Raw genomic sequence first — 9,414 nt, forward strand, 5'->3', positions numbered from 1 at the left:
CTATCCAATTATATACTATGGGCCTTAACCAGTTAAAACAATTGATTGTATTTCGAGAGCTTTTTGACGTAATTATAAATTATTTCTAAATTCAAAATTGCTTAATGATGAGTAAATCAATTATAACGCATAAATTTATATAAGGCTAATAAATGGGGTGTATATGATGATACTGTATATATATATAATTAAACATATAAAAATAATAATAAGTATATTTATACAATATAATTAATAGTATCAGTGCAAAATAATTGCTTGGTTTTAACTATACTTATAAAGTACTTGAGAACATAAATATCATAAAAGTGAATATTAATCAAGCAAAGTAATCAATAAATGGAGACTGGATGCATAACTATATATATGTATATACATTTTAATTATTTAAAATATTTTATACATGGAATATATAACGTCTTTAGTGTATTATAATTATAATTTTTTTTTTCTATATATAACCATAGTATATATACCTTGACTTATGTCATGTGTGTATTAAATAAATTATGCATATCTTTACTGTGTATAATATTTACACATAATTTTCCCGTCTAATACAATTAAATTAAATTATTCTTATTAAACTGTATTCTTTTTAATACTTATTGAGTAAGAATGAATATAAATCTTATATAATTGCTTATATGCTCTTTATTACATTTACACTGTGATAATTTCGTTAATTATCAGTGGGAAGAAGTTTGGTTAGTACAAGAACCCGACGAAGAGGCTCCGAGTGATGCCGAGTATGATATGAATACAATTTATATTTTTGACATCAAAATGTCGGTAATTCAAAAAACGGATCTTCTTCAAATCCTTACCAGCAACGTCACAGCATATGATGCGGAAAAAAAGTTAACGTATTACATTTACGAGTTACTTAATGCAGCCAGCTGGCACCGTATGAAAGCTGTATATAATTTAAATATTAATAAATGGTGTTATTGGGAAAATTATATTATAAAAAATTGTGTAACAGGAGACCGAATGTCCTCCTTTTTCCAGTTCAATCCAAATAAATGTGTTCAGATGCTCAAAGAGAACTCAAAAATGTTTCAAAAGTATTTCTGGGTAAATTTGATGCGAATAAATGTAAAATGGTCATATTACATGTTGAAGCTGGCTAAGCTTTATAAAGAACGAATTTGTGCAGCTTTTTATGCTTGTGAGTCTTGTACTACATGTCAACATATCCAATCCAGAACTGATAAATTATTGTCAAAAATGAATTCATATAATTTGGCATCCACTAATATGAAGACTTCGAGTTTTGTTCGATCGATTAAATCTGAAGCTAATTTAACGTGTATATATCAAGCCGAAACTTTAGATAATATATATAAAAAATTATTGCAAGAAGATCAGAGTCTAATCAAAATGTGTTCAACCGAAATAAAAGAAGAAACTGTAGAAAACACAATTTCATCAAACAGCACACCTAAAACAGGGATTAATAGCTCCAGCAAATCAAGAGAGGTTCATTCTGAAAAAATTTCTACTGGTTCAAATAATATTAACCTACTCAGTCTGAGTCACTCGAAATCCGTAACACCATCCTCTGAAATTGGATCCAAATATGTTGATTCAAATCAGATAATAGAAAATGTAATTTCAGCAAACTTACAGTCGAGTTCAGCTTTATCCAATCTAGAACTAAGTTTTCCACATACTTTTTCTGGTATTTCTGCAACAAGTTTATCAGATTTGTCTTCAAGAAACATCACATCACTCGAACAGAACCAAGACGTTCTGAATAACAAATCTTTATCCCAAAATAAATTTGAAGTTTTTCGTACACATTCAGCAGATGAAAAAATTCATGATTTCGCATATTTATCAAAAAGTTCATTAGATATATCTCATCGTAAGTAAACAACCATAAATAGTAGATAAAAAATTAAAATTATATATTGTTAATATATTTACAATTATTACAATTATTTAGAAAGCGTGAGCTCGAAAACAAATCAGTTAGAAAATAATATGGACAATGAGTTCAATTTCAGCAAAATATGTTTGTTTTCAAATGATAAAAAAAAATTAATAACATCAAATTATTTTCAAAAATACATCCATATTGAAAACATATGCCTGTATCAAAAATTTTTAAAGTTATCGTCCACCTATCGTAACTCTTCTGTTTCGAGTCATCCAAGCATATATGTGATGTTAAAATTGAACAGTGATTCCAGCTTAATTTCTAATATTAGCGAAAATGCTGTTTTATATTCATTGAAACAATTTCTTAAAATGAACTATCTTCCTTGTAAGTATCCTCTTCTGATTGAACTTCACCCTCTCTTCAAATATTTCAATCATATCAAAAAATACATGAAGAAATATTATAATGTAAGTAATAGTTCATATAATGGAGGAATTATTAGAAAACTTTTAGCTTATTTTTGTGACTAGTACGCTTTTTTAAACGTCACTTCAAACTACTTCGTATATAATTAATTGAAGCTTCAAAGGTCGTTTCTATCAGAACTTCTATTAAAGCTTCTGATTATGCTTCTACTATAAATTCTGATTTTGCTTCTACTAAATCTTCTGATTATGCTTCTGGTTATGCTTCTATTAAAGCTTCTGATAATGCTTCTATTAAAGCTTCTCATTGTGCTTCTACTAAAGCTTCTGATTATGCTTCTATTAAAGCTTCTGATTTTGCTTTTATTAAAGCTTCTGATTTAGTTTTTAATTAGTTCTAGCTAACCCAACATAATTTTTTCTTTTGAACGTTTTAAAAAGTTGTAAATGTTGTTATTTTTAGGAAGATAAAAAACCTGAATCAATTGCTCCCGACAAAATCAAACATAAATTTAATATTTGGGACATGTTTACATTTACAATTATCATTAAGAAGCACTCGCTCGGATATTTAAGCATCAATAAAATTATGGTGAGGATGAAATCGCTCGACAATAATCAAATTCACAAAATTGAGTTAGCTCTAGATCGACATTGTTTCATCAACAATGAGTTTACGGGTACTTTTTCTTGTATATTATCAATAGGAGGAGATTTCGAGTTATTCGATATTTATTTATATGACAATGATATATGTTATTGCTCGAAACTTTTGAATATTGATTTTTATAAATTAGAGGCATCTAGCTTGAATTTGAGGCCAATTTTGAATATCAATAATCATCCGAGTGATAAATCATTTGAAGTCAAAATGAAGCTAATGAATCCAAATCCCAGTATTCCATTTAATCACTATAGTGTCCAAATTTTAAGAGTTTGCATCATCAAAAAAGTACCGTACGCAATTGTAAAAAAAATTTGCATAAACAAAGCTTCAAAGTTAGCTTTAACGCAAAACGTTTCAGCTGAAAAGTATTGTGTCGTTTTTTTTTGGAGTTTAGTTTTCCAGCAAAATCAAACTCTTGGTGAATATCTTGAAGTATCAGTCGAAAACATAAAAAAAAATTATAGCTATTCTTTAAGCTCCATGTTAATGGAATCAAAACAGGAGAACCATTGGATAGAACTACCAGAATTCTCTGAAACGCTCGAAATTCTTATTCCAGTTATAATAATTGAAAACCCCCAAAATATTTACAATGTCCCAACGTGTTTCGGTTTTAATTGTAATTGTTTTAATAACCTTTTGAGACAGCGAGATACTAATTCCCAAACTTTTTTAGAAAATTTAGAAAAATGCGAGCAAGACAGAAATGTAAGTTTTAGACGCTTCTCATAACACTTCTACTAATGATTCTGATAACGCTTCTACTAATGATTCTGATAACGCTTCTACTAATGATTCTGATAACGCTTCTACTAATGATTCTGATAGCGCTTCTACTAATGATTCTGATAACGCTTCTGTTATCGCTTCTAATAACGCTTTTACTGAAACATTAAAAAACAATTAGAATTATAGTATTTTTTACTGAAAAATAACCTTATTTATCAGAAAGAAATATCCGGATATACGTGCACATTTGAATGTTTGATGCAAGTTTACTTCAAAAACCCTTTTAATCTTAACGCAAAAATAGTAACAGATACAAAAATATCAGATATATACGAAATTTCATATATAAATCATTTGGAACTCCCGTCATTCGAGTTAATCTTTACTTATAATAGCAATATCTCCAATTGTGAAGAAATAGTGAATATCAAGCTAGCTAATTCATATAACGCTATGTATATAAAGCAAATTGAAATTAGGGAATATTCTAAGAATGATAATGACAAGACAATTGATTCAAAAATTAAATACCTTGGGTTAAAAGAAGCTGAAATCAATGAATCGAATTCTATTGTATGCGACATATCTCAACTAACTACATCCAACCAAGAATTTAACGCTCTTTTTCGAGTTATTTCTCCATGCAGTCTTTTTTTTAACATATACATACAGTTTAATGAAACGAAATCTCTAGACGATCAATTGTATTCTTTTTTTAAAAAAGAATCTTTTTCTTTTAAAAATCTTCTTAATGTGCTAGGTCGGAAGTTAACTTATGATTTAGATAATCCTTCAATGGCGTGCATTCAATTTCTATATAATTCCAAAATAGAAACTATAAAAGAAGTTTCTTTAATCAAAGGTTTTATTTCAATATCTCCACCAAGAAATTCAACCTATTACCTTAATGAAGTGATAAATTTTTTTATCGAATTACGAAACAATTTAAAAGTAAGAAAAAAAAAAAAAAGCTTTTTTTTTTTTAGAATTCCGTATCTATTCAATATTGTATTCAATTAGATATGTTTGAAAAGGATGCCGAATGGATTTTAATTGGTTCAAAAAAAGGACATATTGAATTATGTGAAAGTGCAGTTCTAAGTTTGAAACTTCAACCTATAAAAAGAGGAAAGTTATTACTTCCTGAAGTAGCCTTATACGTGAAATATAAAAACGGTTTAACTGAACTTATCCATCCCGATAATGTAAAATATAACATGCACGAGTTTATTGAAGTTTGCTAATATTCTAAACCAATTGATTTTTTACATATGACCAATAATAGTATATAAACTTTATTTGACAAAATATATTATCAGGGATTTGTAAAATAAAATCATATTTTATTTTCTAAGGTTTTTATAACCCGTCAGCCTATATGAACATTTTTTTAAATATCTTTGTAAAAAGCTATACAAACTTATATAAATAAATAAAAAAAAAAAAAAAAGCAGTATGTTTTATTATTGACTACATAAATAATATATATGGTTGTCAAATAGAAATAGCTATAAAAAAAAAAATATAATTTACAGGGTTATCCGGAAAATGATTAACGACTCTATTAGTGACACATATCATAAAAAGTTCAAATACGTTTTGATCCCAGAGGAAATAAGTGATGAGGTTCAAGAATTAGAATTCGAAGGATATGAGCGGGAGTTTAAAGAAAAATTGAACTTACATTTTACACAAACAAAATTGCTGAATAAAGAAAAGAAAAAATTAACTAAAACTTTACAGGAATCGGTTGAAAAAGAAGCCAATGGAAAAAAAGACCTGGATGGTAATTTACTCGAAAATGCCGTAGAAATGTCCCAAATGTGTCAGATTATTCCGATTACTCTTCCCACCAAACAAAATAATTTTGATGCCACAAATGCGTATATTGATAACGTAGGTCGAGTGAAGAATTTGGGGCAAAATTCCCAAGCAACCAGAATACTTCAAGATGACATTAGAGGAGACTGCTTCATTTCCCGTACTTATGACGATGAAGTATCGTTTAAAAGAACCGATTTTACTTTAGAAGATTTTAAAGCTTATTTAAAAAACCCTCCTGCCAAAACACCTTATGACAGACAAAAAATGTTTGACATAATAAAGGATCCCTCTAAAATAGAACCGGTTCCTAAAGAAGAAAAGCCTCAACCACCACGTTGCAGCGGGTGCTTGCAAATCAAAGAAAACCTTAAAAAATGCGGTGCCTGCCAAAAGGTAGCCTAATATATATATATATATATATATATATATATATTATATATGTCATGAATTAATCAAACAATAGATATACATTTACATGTAATATTAGCTATACGTAATTAAATACTATTTTGAGTGTATTTTTAAGTTATTTATTTGAAAAAATAATCATTAAGTATATATTATTAATTTTTTTTTTTCTTTTTTTTTAGGTTTATTATTGTAATTTAGAGTGTCAAAAAGACGATTGGAAATATCATAAAAGCCAATGTAAACATTAAAAATCCATTTGGAATTTCCTTAAAAGTTTATAAAATTTTATTAAATGTCTTACTGCTTAAGCATTACTATTCCACTGTGACGTTTGGGGTCAATGGGATACCAATTACTACTCGGGATATCCAGGTTCACACATGATTCTATACTTGGCAGCACCCGACACAAATTACTCATTATTATTCCCTTTATTTCTTTTTCTAATAAACATATATATATATTGACTTGAAAAAACTACCTTCTGTTTTTGTCTCTGTTATATTTTTCGAGTCATCATTATTTTTGACGTCTTCTTTTTCGTCAGTTTTTGGCTCCTGTTTTGAGTCCGTTTCTTTCTTCTCATTTAGCTTAATTTTTTCATCTTTTTTAGTCATATGAGTGTCTTTAATTCGCTCTGCGTTTTCAGCCGTAAGCTTTTTTAGTTGTTCGTGTTGCTTTCTGCGTTTTGTAGACGAAAGAACCTACAAATAAAGTTATGATAATTATTTCCGAGCGATAATAATTAATTTTATGCAAATAATATATATATATATATATATATATATATATATATATATAAATATTATATTATTTTTAAAAAATAAAATAATACACGCTCGAAAATATTTTTAATGTAATCAATATCTATATAAATATAAAGACATAAAATATCAAGACTTATATATTAAGAAAAAACTTAAACTATTAATTATAAAGTATTATTGCTATTATATATATATACAGATATAATTTTTTTTTTATTAAATTTATATAGTATAAAGTAAACTTATGTTGTTTGTGTATAAAATCTTACAGCAACTGTGGCTTCTTTTTTGTCTGACTTTTTCGATTGATCAAAAGGTTCCGTATACGCAATTTTTTCTGGAGATATATCGCAGCGTATCTTGAAATCTAAAGGAGCTAGTAAGTCACAGGTTAATCCAATAACAGCGGTAGGTCGAAATGCGAGTGATCCCGCTAGTATAAGTGGATGCCAAAACCATAATTGACTAAGGAATAGTAAACCAACGGCTGATTCTCTTCTAATAGACCCGGTTGATGAAAAAAAGCTGATAATGCAATTACGACCCTGTTTTTTTTTTTTTTTTTTTTTTTTTTTTACTAACCCCCGCATCAATTAAGCCTTGAGAAATAATAGCTCCAAATCTTGTGATAGCATCTTCGTGTTTATCAGCAACAATTCGCATAATTAACGAGCGAACTTGTTTAATTTTATCACCAGGAAGAGTAGCAGTAGGGGCTTCGACACAAACTAGACCCAAACCAAGCAACGCTCCTGCACAAAATACATTTGAAGGAATCAAACTAACCCTGTCTAACGAAATCAACGGAATCTTGAGCCAAGGGGAGCAGCATATTCACAGCCTTTAATGAAGCTGTACCTGCGCAACCAATTCCGATAGCTAAAACAGCTCCATATCTCACATGTGGGTTAAAAGATGTAATTAATGGTTGAATTACAGGAAGAAGCTAAATATATTTGCTTTTTGGCTAGTTACCTTGACTGGATCACAGACAATAAAGCCTAAAGCTATAACTGCGGCTCTTCGCACATCCATACAAACATCCAGAACGCTAAAGTGCAACAGTCTTTTCACTGCGTTTGTATTATTAGTGCCACAATATGCTAAGCCAATAGCAAACATGCCTCCATATCGAATCATCGGTTCCTGTATTATACCATTATAACTCATATCAGTGTTATATAAATGTCATACATTATACACTACATAAAACATTTTATTATATATTTATATATATATACATATATAAATATATATAAATATATGTAAATATATATAAGTATATTTATATATATAAATATACATATATATACGAATATATATTTATTTATATATGTGTACATATAATACAATGCATACTATATATATTATAGATGATAATATTTATATAACGCAAAGACTTATATATATATATATATATATATATATATATATATATATATATATATATATATATTTATTTATATTTTATTTGACAGCTGAACATCATAATGCTTATATTAATATATAGTGTATATTGATAATAGTCAGATTAGTTGAATATACCCAACATACTTATAAAAACATACCATATTATTAACAAGCATATCAATGTAAGGTTCTGCTTTTAATTCATTTTTAAATAATACTAAAGCTGCTCCTAAAGAGGATTGTCGTATAATTCTGTCGTGAGGTGTTTCTTGTGCTAATTACGAAAGAACAAATTTTTTTTTCAAAAAAATTTACCATGGTTATATAACTCCAAAAAGACTTCTTCAGAATTGCTTTCAAGGGACACTAAGCCCATTGCTAAAGCAGCAGCTTCTCCAGCTATTGAAGACTGCCCAAATAATATATTCTTTAACGCTGCATAAATATCTAAAAAATTATGGAAAAAAAAAAAAAAAAAAGTTACCTGGGTCATTTGTGCCCATAGCCATTAACCCCAGACCCAAACAAGCCCCATGCTGATATGGATCAAAATTATTTTGCGAATAATTAGGAGCAGCAGTGAGTTGAGATAATAAATAATTCTTGGTTTCAAAATCGAACTGATTAGCGCGAATAAGCCCCAATCCGTAAAGTCCTCCTCCTTCTGCATATGGTCCACTTCCAGAGCCTGGTAAGTAGGCAGCCAGTACTTGTTGAGAGGCAGATAAGTGTCCCTAAGCAAAAATGACATTATTTAAAACAATCCGTGCAAATATAATAAATGTATATATATATATATATATATACATGTTCAACTGCAAATGCATACAAATACGTATCCAATTATAAATGTATAACAAATAAGCTTCAACTCTCTATTAGGTCACGTATATGAATATTTATATTTTAGTACAAATAAATCAACTAGTTGTATTTTATTATTTTAACAATATGTATATATATATTTGCTTGGAATTTAAACAAATATATTTTATAGCGGATATTTATTGAAAATCAATTTTTGTATACTTCATAGCTTTATGCAAACATATTGCTCTATACATGGTTTAACTCAAACTATGAAATGTATTTTTTTACCTTTTGCAGTACACCTGCAGATGCCGCAAGCAAAAACTTCGACCAACCCGTAGCTGCTGCCAACCATTCCAAATTTTCTTTAACGAACACATCACATGTAGTTCCTGCTTGCATGAAAGCGTGGCATATAATCAACGCATTTTGAGATAGTGACGTGCGATATTCAACTATTTTCTATAAAAATTATAAATTAGG

General features: G+C 28.5%; 3 protein-coding genes across 3 annotated transcripts; 2 read left to right on the top strand and 1 right to left on the bottom strand.

The window, feature by feature from the left end:
• Positions 1-1,383: 1,383 nt before the first annotated feature.
• LOC133320745 (dentin sialophosphoprotein-like) lies at positions 1,384-3,887 on the top strand. The gene is made up of 2 exons (XM_061529342.1): positions 1,384-1,870; positions 3,700-3,887. The coding sequence occupies exons 1-2, from the start codon at positions 1,384-1,386 to the stop codon at positions 3,885-3,887; spliced, it is 675 nt and encodes a 224-aa protein (XP_061385326.1).
• A 1,370-nt stretch (positions 3,888-5,257) lies between these two features.
• LOC133320746 (uncharacterized) lies at positions 5,258-5,935 on the top strand. The gene has a single exon (XM_061529343.1). It carries the CDS (start codon positions 5,258-5,260, stop codon positions 5,933-5,935), a length of 678 nt encoding a protein of 225 aa, XP_061385327.1.
• A 1,018-nt stretch (positions 5,936-6,953) lies between these two features.
• LOC133320747 (uncharacterized) lies at positions 6,954-9,333 on the bottom strand. The gene is made up of 7 exons (XM_061529344.1): positions 9,220-9,333; positions 8,606-8,855; positions 8,437-8,556; positions 8,280-8,395; positions 7,687-7,857; positions 7,498-7,552; positions 6,954-7,144 (listed from the first exon to the last, which is right to left on the bottom strand). Exons 1-7 carry the CDS (start codon positions 9,331-9,333, stop codon positions 6,954-6,956), a joined length of 1,017 nt encoding a protein of 338 aa, XP_061385328.1.
• Positions 9,334-9,414: the final 81 nt, after the last annotated feature.

The sequence above is a fragment of the Danaus plexippus genome, unplaced genomic scaffold, assembly GCF_018135715.1.
Source record: "Danaus plexippus unplaced genomic scaffold, MEX_DaPlex mxdp_55, whole genome shotgun sequence".
Classification (NCBI taxonomy): domain Eukaryota; kingdom Metazoa; phylum Arthropoda; class Insecta; order Lepidoptera; family Nymphalidae; genus Danaus; species Danaus plexippus.

Excerpts from the sequence above, each read along its gene's own strand:
- LOC133320745 (XM_061529342.1), top strand. The coding sequence starts at position 1,384 with ATGTGTTCAACCGAAATAAAAGAAGAAACTGTAGAAAACACAATTTCA. Across the intron at positions 1,871-3,699 it reads TTCATTAGATATATCTCATC|ACGCTTCTCATAACACTTCT; the intron begins GTAAGTAAACAA and ends TGTAAGTTTTAG.
- LOC133320746 (XM_061529343.1), top strand. The coding sequence starts at position 5,258 with ATGATTAACGACTCTATTAGTGACACATATCATAAAAAGTTCAAATAC.
- LOC133320747 (XM_061529344.1), bottom strand. The coding sequence starts at position 9,333 with ATGCAAGCAGGAACTACATGTGATGTGTTCGTTAAAGAAAATTTGGAA. Across the intron at positions 7,858-8,279 it reads ATATGCTTGTTAATAATATG|GAACCGATGATTCGATATGG; the intron begins GTATGTTTTTAT and ends GGTATAATACAG. Across the intron at positions 7,553-7,686 it reads TTGTCTGTGATCCAGTCAAG|GCTGTGAATATGCTGCTCCC; the intron begins GTAACTAGCCAA and ends GCTTCATTAAAG.